Source organism: Epinephelus fuscoguttatus, linkage group LG9 (assembly GCF_011397635.1).
Source record: "Epinephelus fuscoguttatus linkage group LG9, E.fuscoguttatus.final_Chr_v1".
Taxonomy (NCBI): Eukaryota; Metazoa; Chordata; class Actinopteri; order Perciformes; family Serranidae; genus Epinephelus; species Epinephelus fuscoguttatus.
This window is the reverse complement of record NC_064760.1, coordinates 42825928-42838645: the sequence shown is the minus strand read 5'-3', so window position 1 is coordinate 42838645 and position 12718 is coordinate 42825928. Positions and strand designations below refer to the sequence as shown.

At 40.6% G+C, this 12718-nt stretch overlaps 1 protein-coding gene across 2 annotated transcripts; it reads left to right on the top strand.

The window, feature by feature from the left end:
- The first annotated feature begins 1094 nt into the window (after positions 1-1094).
- On the top strand, positions 1095-12003 carry LOC125894705 (stem-loop binding protein). Of its 2 annotated transcripts, none has more exons than XM_049586287.1 (8): positions 1095-1440; positions 2958-3107; positions 4443-4556; positions 4694-4759; positions 6352-6474; positions 6740-6895; positions 9738-9843; positions 11223-12003. In XM_049586287.1, exons 1-8 carry the CDS (start codon positions 1382-1384, stop codon positions 11292-11294), a joined length of 846 nt encoding a protein of 281 aa, XP_049442244.1. In that variant the 5' UTR covers positions 1095-1381; the 3' UTR covers positions 11295-12003. The 2 variants fall into 2 exon arrangements, with proteins under 2 accessions (XP_049442244.1, XP_049442243.1); XM_049586286.1 differs by having other exon boundaries at positions 1098-1440; positions 4688-4759.
- Positions 12004-12718: the final 715 nt, after the last annotated feature.

The following is a 12718-nucleotide window of genomic DNA, read 5'->3' as shown; positions in this document are numbered from 1 at the left end:
ATGAAATTACACCTCTAGTTCTTCACATAGCGATTTTTTAAATCCTTCAATCTAGAAATGATGAATTTCGCTTATTGCTCCTTTACAAGTTTACAATTTACAATTTGTACTATTTGATCTATCTGTCCATGGAGTGACTGGTATTGTTCCTTATGATCTGTGTAGTCAGTGGACCCCTGATGTATTTGGTGTGTTGTTCCTCTCCTCTGTGAGTAATGGTAGATATATTGTTAAGTCCTATAGAAATATTGGGGACATCCTATTGAATATGGAGGCGCCTCTATTTAGATCTAACCATATAGAAGGTATGACGGCCTCTGGCCTGATGTTTTTTCTTATGTGCTCCAAGGTCTTTTCTCTATATATAAGAATGTACATGTGCTTTTTTAAACATACAGCCCGGTCTTTAAAAACTGTTCTCTTTTTACTGTTATATTTCTGATAGATTCCAGATGACATGATTTCTGGGTTTCAAAATAAAGGATTTGAAAGTAAAACTGCAGAAAAAACACACACACAGATAACAAACTATGCAAAAGCAGGCCCCCAGGACCTTTTTTGGGGGGGCACGTTAGGAGTGTGGCTTGGAGAAATGGAGACACACACAAAAAAAGGGTTAATGCACTGTTTTTTTTCCCCTTCCAGACCACATTAGACCAGGTCCAGATCACGAACCACTATACTTAGACTAGTCAAATCTGGACTAGATTAACATGGAGACTGCAGAGACTCATTAAAACACAGTTTCTGATTTGTGAAACCTTTATTCTATTTGTGAAAATGCAAAAAAGGGTGATTGCACTGTTTTTTCCCCATCCAGACCATTAGACCAAATCCAGACCACATTTAGTATTCTGTTTTTAAAAATGCGTAATGGGTCTGTTGAGATGGGGACAAACCATAGCGTGCAGGTGCAAAGGGCTTTATTGAAATATAAACCAAACAGGATTAATATCCATAATATAACGTCTTTGGGATATTTTCTTCTTTTCTTTATCTAGCTTTTTTAAGTCATGACGTTACACCCTCCGATACAGTAGGTGGCGGTATGCAGCGCAAAGGAGAGTAAAACGAAAGAAGAAGAAGAAGAATTACAAGAAGACTTTTTGCCACTGCCCCCTGCTGTGCCCTGCTCCCATCGCTTGTTCTCATTCTCTGCGGAGGCGACGCTGTTCACACACATCGAGCCTCGTCCCCTAAAATTTACATGTGTAACTGCCATTTCCGGTCATGTGACTTGTTGGATTGTTTGGAACCCCGCGTCTTTCAGTGTTGGCGGGTATCTGTGTGGATTGCAAGCCTGCTGTAGAGCCTCCCAGCTGCCAACAGAAGTACTTTAACTCTCCAGATAGTTAACGTTAGCCTTATTGTTATCAAGAAAATGTCTGACTGGACCAGAGGCAAGCAACGTGATGCTCACGACAGCGAACACGAAAACAGGTCAGTTTTGAATTTTGTGGTTTCACCTAACGTTCAACTGTTATTACGAGCTTCCTTTGTAACTTACCTTTGTCCACTTGATGGAAAGCACTATGCTACGTTAGCTGGAACTGTTTTTGTAGATGTGTTGCTAGCTAACTTACAGAAAAGAGGCCTATTTGCTGGTAACTTTAATGTGTGAGTGACTATATTTCTATAACTTTAGCAAACACTGGATCTGTTCATGTTCCTGAAAATATTTGCTCTAACGTTACAGCTTCTTTCCTGTGCTAGCTTGTTTGACTAGCTTTACCTTCTTATGTCTAGTAGCCTTGTGGTCGCAACTTTATCCTTATTGGACTGTATTCATAACTTTGGTATCGTTATTCATCACGTTAACACGGCGGCGTCCTCTGTTTAGTAGTTATTGTGGTGGTAAGAGAGGATCAGAAAGGCGGTAAAAGAACAGTCAAGTTGTGTGCCGGGTTGGATTATAATGTGTCAGTATCTGTACAGATAACTTTAGCCGAACGATTTCTTTAACCACGTTTACAGGAGGACCCGTGTGTAACATCAACAGTAAGATCATTAGGCAATGAAGGGGGGTTTTGCTGACTGTAGTTATTCGGGATACAAATGAATAGATATATGGCGGTGATGATCAGTCCAACGTTATGTGCAGCTAACGTTAGCCCAAGTTTGTGCTAATCGTGTATCAGCATACTACACGGAGGTAACGTTAACCATCAGTTGTTCTAGAAGACTATTGGGCGGCGATGTTGAGCTACATTGCTGTTGCGTGTTAACATAAGGGACTGTTCTTTACTCATCAGAGAAGAGGGGTGGCTGGGGTGTGACTTCTCCCCCACCCCCTCTTTTTTTATAATCTACGGATATTCTTCCATGTGCCTCCCTGAGTGACTGGTGGAAACGGCATGATCCTCCCTCCAACATAGTTTTGTTATTAGATTTTTTAAAATGTACTCTTAAATGTTTGAAAGTTTAAAGTTAAAGGCGGTCCTGGAGTTGTAAAAAGTCTCGAGTTTCCACCCTTGTGCATGCTGGTTAACAAGTGCAAACTGGCATTTCTGTCAAAATTAAATGAGACATGGAACAAAGTGATTTTGATGAGCTCAGATTTGGTGTTTTTTTTTTTTCCCTGAAGGAAGCCTTACTGGCACATGAGGAGGTGGAACTTTGAAAATCCAATGATAATTTTGGTTTTTACAGTTTCTGGCTATACTGAATGGTGTAATTTTGCAGATTAAAAAAATTGTGGTATATAATCAGTGGTAAAATAAATATAGAATACAACCATTTAAATGTGCATGCCCCTCCCCTAAGTCAAAATAAAAAACATGGGTCCCTCCTCAGTGCTTAAAAAAATAATCGATATGCATCCTACTTTTTGAACAGTGTACTGTCAGAGTGTGTATGGCTTTTTTGGTGCTTTATTGATTTGTTCAACACAAACAGAAACATTTACTTAAGATATGCTTATATGTTTAATTTAAATTCTTTGTGTCTTCCCTGTGCAGGAGCTATGGCCCGTCTCGGTGGTCCAACTGCAGAAAACGAGGGATCGACGGAAGTCTGCGGGCAAACAGAGAGGAAGAAGGTGGTGTTAAGGAAAAAGGCAGACACACTGACTGCAGTGATGGTAGAGACTCTGACAAGAGACATGCTAGGTAAGGTAATATACACCTACAATAGAAGTATCTTTTTGTATATGTTAGATTCATCTTTATTGTCAGAGTACAGCTAACTGAGACAAAAAAGTCAAGCATCTCAACATGTACAAATGTACAGATAAGTTATCTACAGTATGACCAATGTGACAGAGTTGGTGCAGAGTTAAGCCTGATTTATGGTCCTGCGTTAAATCGACGACGTCACTACGTCGTAGGATACATGGCTATGCAGAAGGCTCACCGTAGCCTCCGGCGTAGCCTGACGTGCACCTCCCCAAAAATGTAACTACACGTCGAGGCGATGCAGACCCAGCGCAGAGCGAGAGGGCTGTGATTGGTTTGCTTGGTAGCAACGCATTTCCGGTTCCGTATTTCCAGACTCCGCCATGCCCGCCGCGAATCTCCGCCATCTTTAAACATCTTCTGTTGTGATGTAGATGTTGCAGTATTAAGGCCCATTTATGCTCAACGTTAAATACGGATACGGATGGAGCCTTCTGTCCGTGCTCCGCGTTCATTTCTCTGTGACCGGAAAAGCCGGAAGCTAAACAAAGAATCAAGAGACGACGATAACCGTTCAGGAAAGGAACGCAGCCCCCTACCGCTGTGGCGGTGAATTGCACCGCGACGAAATGGAGTGATGGAGAAGTTCGAAGGGTTCACGACAGCATCACGGCAACGACGTAGGTATGACGTAGGTATGCCGCAGGACCATAAATCAGGCTTTAGGCAGGGTGGCAACTGGAAAGAAGCTGTTCTGAGCCTGCGGGTCCTGAAACAGACAATCCTGTAGCGCCTCCCAGTGGAGAGGAGGGCAAACAGTCTGTGCTTGATGTGAGAGACTCCTTGACAATACTGTGCAACCCCTGCAGACACTGCTTGTGTTGAACATGCTCAGGTCACATCCACACTAAAAGGTTTTCATTTTAAAACAAAAACAATTTCTGTACACACAAGCATTTGAGCACTATTTCAGAATTAATCTTCACCCATACTAACACATCTGACAGCGCATATCACATAACTGTTTATGCACATTGGGCATGCACATGTGGGAAAAAACACAGGAAGCTGATCATCTACTTTGCGGTTGGTTGGTTGCTTAGTTACATAAAAAATACTACGCAGATGGCAAACTGTAACACCAGAGATTCCTTTGCAGGGACCAACAACAAGCTCTCACACAATGTATTGAAACAGTACTCTTGACAGGAGTGGTGCAGGTTTGGCAATGTGTGCCCACAACTCCATCTGCTGTCACTGTGGCAGCAAAAACTTCTATTCCCCTCAGTGTGTTCATGCTGTTATGTACCCCCTGTTCTTCTTCCCCAGTTTCACCACTCCAGAGAGCACAGGCCCAACATCTCGCTGCAATAGACAGTCTGACTGGGGCAGCCAGGTGGAAGATGATGAGATGAGGAGGGGTGTACACAGAGACATGCAGCGGTAACCAAACTGCTTCTGTTCTAATGGGTTTTTTTTTATCTCTGATTTATTAAAAGCACACTCTATATTGAATGCCAGTGTTCACTGAGTGTTTGTGTGTGTGTGTGTGTGTGTGTGTGCACTCTGTTCAGTTACAGGAGGAGGATACTGGGTGCTGAGGTCACCCAGAGAGAGAGAAAGACCTCCTCTGGCTCTTCTGGGAGGTTTGTTACCTTTTCTTGTATTATCTCTTTTTTCTGACAGTAAACTCTGAAGATTCATTTAAATTAAAGGCCAACATTCTGCATATTACATTTATCAGTGTGCCTATACATAAGTTATTCTTGCTGTAAACTGTTTACTCATTTTAGAGTTAAATTTACAGCTTTTGTGGGGGCAGACATACACTGACACAAACACTCAAAGGAATTATGGTGTTCATGTGTTTCTTTTAGTAGGGGTAACACTGCATCCAAAGCAGCTGGCTCTTTTTTAAGTTTGCTCTTTAAGTTTGAAGCTTGTTGTGTTTACTTGAGCACATATTTTTAATTGTTATGTTTTCTCTGTTTTTAATCTTAAACCTAATCCAGTTAAATTAAATCATGTTTCAGAAACTGGAATTAAAGTGACAGGTTGTATGAAATTCAGACTTTTTTTCCTCCTACAATCACAAATAATTTCTACACACTCACAAACTGTCATTTATCCAGTTTAAGGGGTGATTTACAAGCACAAGCTTACTGATCATCATTTGGGAAGTTCAACATCTCTATTCATGCTCTCGAAAACCTTGACACCACAAATAACTAATCTGAGACAACCAGGATTTGTACCCAGGTTCATTGTAAACTCTGACTTATCCATCTCACTATTATGACGCAGAGAAATAACTTCATTAAAGCCTGAATTCTTCCTTAATCCGCAACATGCTAGTCTGGAGGTTTAAACTTGTGTCCTCTCACAGAGCTGGTGATTAAAACGCCTGTTCTCAACTTTCAGTGTCCGATAGTCCATCACTAACATTTTCGTCTCATCAGTGAAAATTAAACATAGATTTCATCTTAATTTTTACTGTAGCTTGTCATCGTCTCATTTTTGTCATGGAAAAAAAGTTGTTGATGAAAAGTTTTCATCATAGTTTTTGTCACCAAAGTTAACACTATATTATTTACACACAAAGTAGGTGCAAGGCTATCAGAAAAACGGCATATGTGAGGAACAAAGTAAAGCCTGCACACTTACTCCATGTCCTGAAAGTTTAATCAAGACAACATTTCGACACTACTTGGATCTTTGTCAGGTCAAGATCTTTAAAAAGTTGCAGCCACACCTATTTAATCCATAATGCACACCAATAGGCCGACAAGCTCTGTGATGGAACACGTGATTAACGTTCTAGAGGGTGTGGTGCAATGGGTCACCCAACAGGTATATTCCAACAGATGTTGTTATTGTGTCCTGAGCAATGTGTTTGCATTCAATGTATTCCCAGTACCTTTCTTAAATGGGAAAGACCCACTTTGCAATGATTGGCTTTTCCTATGTGTGTTTAAAGTGCTTTTACAGAGTTGAGTTGGAGTTATCAGATAAGCTATTAACAGCAGTGGTTCAGTTTCCACTGAAATTATATCATGTCGTCTCCGAGTTAACGCCTTCTTCAACTACTCCAGGTTGTAACATAAAGACTTGAGGCTTGAATAGTTATAGCAAGTCTGGATGCTATTTGGAGGTTTCGTTCACAATGAAAAGCAGCCTGTCACGCCTGTATTGTTTGAGTCTGTATGTGTAAATACGTCTGTCTGTCTGTCTGCTGCAGCTGTGACTCAAAAGAGGGAGAAAACATGGAGACTGATGAGGCTGTGTTGCTACGGCGACAGAAACAGATAAACTATGGCAAGAACACATTGGCCTATGACCGATACATCAAAGAAGTTCCGAAGTAGGTCTAAACAATCATAACACACACACACACACACACACACACACACACACACACCATCAATCAATACAGCACTGCAACTTTTATGTGCACGTTGAGACTGTTGTGTGTTATTTTTTGCACTGTGTTTTTGCACCAAATCACCAAGACAACTTCCTTGTATGTGCAAACCTACTTGGCCATAAAATGATTTCTGATATCAGTCTGATGGTTTATTTCTTAACTTTTACATTCCTATTGTTTTTCTGTCCCTTTGTGTTTGCAGACACATGCGTCAGCCAGGTGTTCACCCCAAAACTCCCAATAAGTTTAGGAAGTACAGTCGTCGCTCTTGGGACCAACAGATCAAGCTGTGGAAGGTCAAACTCCATGCCTGGGACCCCCCAACAGAGGATGGCCAAGACACAGTCCATGATAACATGTAAGAAGTAGGGGTGTGCTGTATCATTTCATTCACGAGAATACCGATAAAATAAGTATGATATGAAAAATTCACATTGTGATACTCGCGGTATTTCGACGTGTTGACATATTCTGTTGCTTGCGGCAACAACAAGCATGGCTGAAAGTGAAATGACAAGGAGCAGCTTCAGTAGTGTGGAACAACGGTGGCATCCTGAATGTTTTATGAACAGCCCCAGACTTCTCAGACTCTTAGAGACTTACCACTCAGAGAGAACTCATTCAGCGGCCCCTCTGGCAGCAGCACAGTGTCTCTTCCTCTCCTGCACACATGGGAGTCGGTGTCGTCAAGTGATTTTGTCATAAACCTTTAGTAATGTAAACACAACCTTGTGGCTTGACAAAAAACTCCATATATATTAATGTTAGGGTTGGGACTCGTTAGGATTTTAACGATTAAGATTACGATTCCTTACCGATTCCTTCTTAACGATTCCTACATTATATTCATTATACTTGCTATACTTAAACAAGTATATAATAAACACAAATGCAATCATACAAATACAAAACTTTATTCTAACTGTTGCACAGTACAATTCGATGAAAATACACATTTGTGTGTGGTGTGTATTTCAGATTTAGAGCTTGTATCATCTCCCTGAGAATATATAACGACAAAAAGTGATTCTCTGATTTCTACAGTAACACTATTACCTCAAATTAACCACAACAATGTAATTTAAAAAATACTTATATGCATTCATGATTGGGCACTGTTATTTACATGACAACACCTGAACACAACACACACACACATTGGCTGTTTGTTTCTACCTCTCCCCTTGCTGGAAGCGGACCTCCTGCCGCCCGCCTCCGCCTTGATTAAAAGCTGAAAATTAAATAAAAGAGGGAAACAGGTTTTTCCTATTTTATCTTATTTTGTTTTATTTCTCCCTCTCCTCTTGCTGGAAGCGTCAGACCTCCCGCCGCCCACTCCCGTCGCCCGCTCCCGTCTCAAACGCCCAGCCTGTTAAATAGCCTGTAACCATGACAACTGTGTGACACAAACTCATTGCTTTAGTGATTAGATAATGTCGGGCTCGGTCGGGTTCGGACAGAAATATGCAGCCCGTGCCGCACTCTAATGGAAATGCACGTGGCGTGTTTTTTTTTAAACAATCTAGGAACTGGATCCGGATCCCAAGCCTAATTAATGTGCAGTACTTATCGCAGCATAACAGCCTGTCACAGGCTACAGTGTGATGAGAGGCCAAATGGCAGAGCATAAAAATGCAGGTGGGGGAAAAAACAACTCAAAACATTTAGGATTTTGCTAAGAGAGGGAAATTACCTGTTGATTTTATATACACTGCTCAAAAAAATTAAACTAACACTTCAATCACACATCAGATCTTGATGAACGAATTATTCAAGTTGAAAATCTTTACTGATGCACATTGTATAATTTGTTGAGAACAAAAGGATGTAACAACAGTCAGTGGAAACCCAAATCATCAACCCACTGAGGACTGGATTCAAAATCACACATATGAAAATCAAAGTAAATAATTGAAATCACAGCCTGCTCCCACTTGCATGAATGAATTTTAGTGTGTACAGCTCCCACTTGCCTGTATACACTCCTGACAGCATTGGGCATGCCCCTGATGAGTCGACGGATGGTGTCCTGGGGGATCTCCTACCAGACATGGATCAGGCCATCAGTGAGCTCCTGAATAGTCTGTGGCGATGTGAGCACAGGTCCCACTAGAGGATGTTGGGCCCTCATGCCACCCTCATGGAGTCTGTTTCTGATAGATCAGAAACATGCACACCAGTAGCCAGCTGAGGTCATTTTGTAGGGCTCTAGCAGTGCTCCTCCTGTTCCTCCTCACACAAAGGAGCAGATACTGGTCCTGGTGCTGGGTTGATAACCCTTCTACGGCCCTGTCCAGCACTCCTCTTGTAATGGCCAGTCTCCTGGTATCTCCTCCGTGCTCTTGAGACTGTGCTGGAAGACACAGCAAACGTTCTTATGATCGCACATATGGATGTGCCATCCTGGAGCAGCTGGACAACCTGTGCAAACTGATTGGGCTGCAGGTATCGCCTCATGCTACCAGTAGTGACAGGGACACTAGCAGAACACAAAACTAGAGAAGAATCAGTCAGGAAGGATTAGGCGAGAGCAACCGTCTGTGGCCATCATATGCAAAACCATTCCCTCTTTGGAGGCTGTCTTGCTATTGTCTCTCCATTGCACCTGTTGTCACTTTGATTTGCTCCAAAGGAGGTGAAACTGATTCACAATCAGTTGTGCTTCCTAAATGGACAGAATGATATCCCTGTAGTTTAACTGACTTGGTGTTAGACTGTGACCATTAAGTGTTTCCTTCATTTTTTTGAGCAGTGTATTTAGATCCCAGGGCACAACCTTTGTATTCGCAAACTGTTTAAATGTGTAATATGAGGTCGATTTTGTTTTGTTGTACTATTAATATTGTATACAGAATCTGAATCTCGCTCTGAGTGACTGTCGTCGTTTACAAACTAAAGAAATGAGAGATGATTTTTGTTTATTTTTTACTGAATATTTGAAGGCAAACTGTTGGTTTAACATGTAAAACTATGTCACTTATTTTGTTGCAATTCTATCTTCTTCAATTAATTATAAAATCTTTTTTATTTTTACTAATTTGCTAAAATATCCTGAAATATTTTAGAGCCATATTGCCCACCCCTAGTAAGAAGACATTTGGTCCTCAACAGAGATACAAGAATAGATCCTGTATACATTCTGTCCAGGCCCAGTCAGCTGTTGGTCATGTTCATGTGTTGTTTATCCTCTGTTTCTCAAGTGATGAGCTGGGTCTCAACGTAATGGACATTGAACTGGACTTCCCAACCTTGCCAGACTCCCAGAATGCCCCAGCCTCTGTCACCACACACAGCCTTTCACTGGAGGTAAGTTATATTAAGTCACTTTTGTTTAGTAGAATTCAGGCAAATTTCCATATTAGATCCAAACAAAGTGCAAACAAATGTATTCAAGTCAAGTCTTCCACATTTTCAAGTAGCAGAAATTATAAGCAACTGAATGTTCATAGGGGAAAACTGTTTAATTAGTTACAGTGTTGTTGATACACTTTCAATTAGTTAATTTAAAGAGGGAGTCTTCTGTCAGCACAGCAGCTTACCTGAATATGCAAAAGGTTAGATTTGCCTACAGGCAAAGATGCACAATTTAACATATGGACATTAATGTTTCCAGTGAAGAATGATTTCCTCTGGAAATCAACAACCACTTTTAAACAAAGTGCATTTACATGCAGGGATTTATACTTAGGGATTTATCATGGCTTCATGTGAGCAGAGGAAATCTTCGCTCGTCGCTAGGCTAATGTATACCATGTAAAATGCCATAGGCTGGCGCTAATAACATTAGCATGTTGTATTTGCTTGGAAAACCTGTTCAGTATAAGACAGTTCTTTTGTCGGTGAATCTTGTGAGTTGTAATGGAGCCAAATTATGTACCGTTACCTTTGTTGAATGTTGCTGTTGTCCCTGGTTTTATATGAGAACAGGAAAAGATTGCTAGATGCTAGGCTAATGTATACGATGTAAAATGCCATAGACTTGTGCTAATAACGTTAGCATGTTGTATTGGTGGGAGAAATGTGTCCAGCTAAAGACAAGTGTTTGTCAGTCAGTTCTGCGATTTATAGTGAAGCCAATTTGCATGTTTTGGAGGTGTATCTGCAGAGTGACAGATAAACCACCGCAGAAGTAAAAATAACCTGCGGATATCATTAAATGTATGCATAAATAATCACATACAAATGAGACAAACACAACTGTTTTATCTTTCACTGCAAAAGTATCTGCTACCTATTGGGTGACGGTCGGTTTGCTTGTGTACACATTAGTATGGCCTGCGTAGTTCCAACTTGATCCTAAAGACTAACATGCCTAACCTGTCAAAAATATTGCTGGTGGTTAAATGATTCACAATGAACCAACTAAATAACTAACCCTAACCCTTAACTACCTGGGCATAAATGTGGGTATTTCCTCTCGCAGTAACACTGGCATACAGTCTTACTCAGGTTTCTAAAATCAGGATATAATTATGACATGCACAATACATAACCAGGATATGACAGGCATGCATTGTGGAGTCTTTTCATCCATTGTATCTTTTATATGTTGTTGTAAATCTGTACTGTGGAACATTAAATATGTAACGCCCAGGTAGATATCCTCATTGAAAGCTGAGGAAAAAACAAACTCTTTTATGAAGTAGTTTTTTACTGACCTTGTTTGCTTGTTGTCTCTTGTTCAGGGTGAAGACTATTCAGGCACTCCAGTTAAAGTACAGAGGACCGAAACCACAGTGGAGCCTGACATGGCATAGTTCTTATGGAAAAGAAAATCCGCGTTGACACACTTGATAACTAATACAGTCATTTCCCCCCTGACACTTAGACTCTTCACAGCCCACCACGTTACCCAGAATGACTCTATTCCTGGTACTAGTTACTTGATCTGCTTGAAGCAGTGATGCGTTGGCACAGCTTCATAGTGCTGTGTCTGTGTCTCAGCTGGAAATTATCTGTTCAACACTGTAACATATTTTGTATTCTTCCTCCATTTATACTAGTGCTTCTTAATCCATAGGTCGGGGCCTTTTACAGATCACGAACCTGCTCAGGGAATCTTCTTTTATGGCAAGATTTGACAGTTGCATGTTTAATATTGGTGTTTGCAAACACTTGTAGCACTGATCTGTGGCCTGATAGGGCAGACATCCAGGTTTGTTGATGTCCATTATGTGCAAATCATATCCTGCTTATGCTTGCTAAATAGAATACAAGAATACATAGAAACTAACCAAACTCAAAGGGTTTGTTAAATTGTTTAATGGAGATAAGCAAACCAAAGGCAAAGCATTTTCCTCTTTAATGATTCATGTTAAGAATTTTTTTCCTTTGGAATGTTCAGTTTTAAATACTGAAGAGCATCACTTCAGTGGGCTGTGGTTTGTTTTTATTTTGGTTGTTTTTTAATGCAATTGTTGCTGTGTTTATTGCTGTTTCCTTCATGGTGACAACTTTCAAATAAAAAAAGAAATTGAATGTCTCATTGTCTTTTATGTCCAGAACTTTGAATAGTTGTTACTCATCCTGTTATCCTGGTATAATAGTTGAGTTAAAACCTAGTTTGGTTTGGTAACCAGAGCAGCTGTGAAGTTGAATCAGCGTGTCAGCTTTGGTTGTTAAGAACCATGACTTTGGCATGGGGGGAAAAAAAAAACTGTCATTGTTCTATGTGTACTATGAAATTTTTGATAAGTAGCCTTGCAAATTTTGCTGCAAGAGTACCAGAACCTCACTTAATTTAACAGCAGTAGAGGAATAATTGCAGTGGGCTTGATGAATAGAGAGTATACTCCCTATTCATCAAGCCCACTTTGCACCTGTTACGGTGTAAAACATTAACTGGGGGATATATCATGCTAAAGTTAGCCATTACTACTCATGATGAAAAAGAAGCGAGCACATGGTGACAACTGAGGAGGATTTTTAACAGATTTATTAACCATATTTTCAAAATTACCAAAACTTATAGGTTTCCACTGTGAATAAGCAGAACAGGGCAGACATGGTATGTTTTACCACATCAGACAAGCATTCTAAAACATTAGAAACAAGGTTGATGACATACTTACCTTGCTTCTTGTAGAGTATTTTCCTGCCAAAAATGTATGCTACACCCTGTGACGGACGAGGAAGTCAGGAGGCCTGCTCTGGGGGACTTGCGTCAGAGTAACAGGGGGGG

Coding starts and splice junctions, on each gene's coding strand:
- LOC125894705 (XM_049586286.1), top strand. CDS start 1,382: ATGTCTGACTGGACCAGAGGCAAGCAACGTGATGCTCACGACAGCGAA. Junction 4,557..4,687: donor GTACACAGAGACATGCAGCG/GTAACCAAACTG, acceptor CACTCTGTTCAG/TTACAGGAGGAGGATACTGG. Junction 4,760..6,351: donor TCCTCTGGCTCTTCTGGGAG/GTTTGTTACCTT, acceptor TGTCTGCTGCAG/CTGTGACTCAAAAGAGGGAG.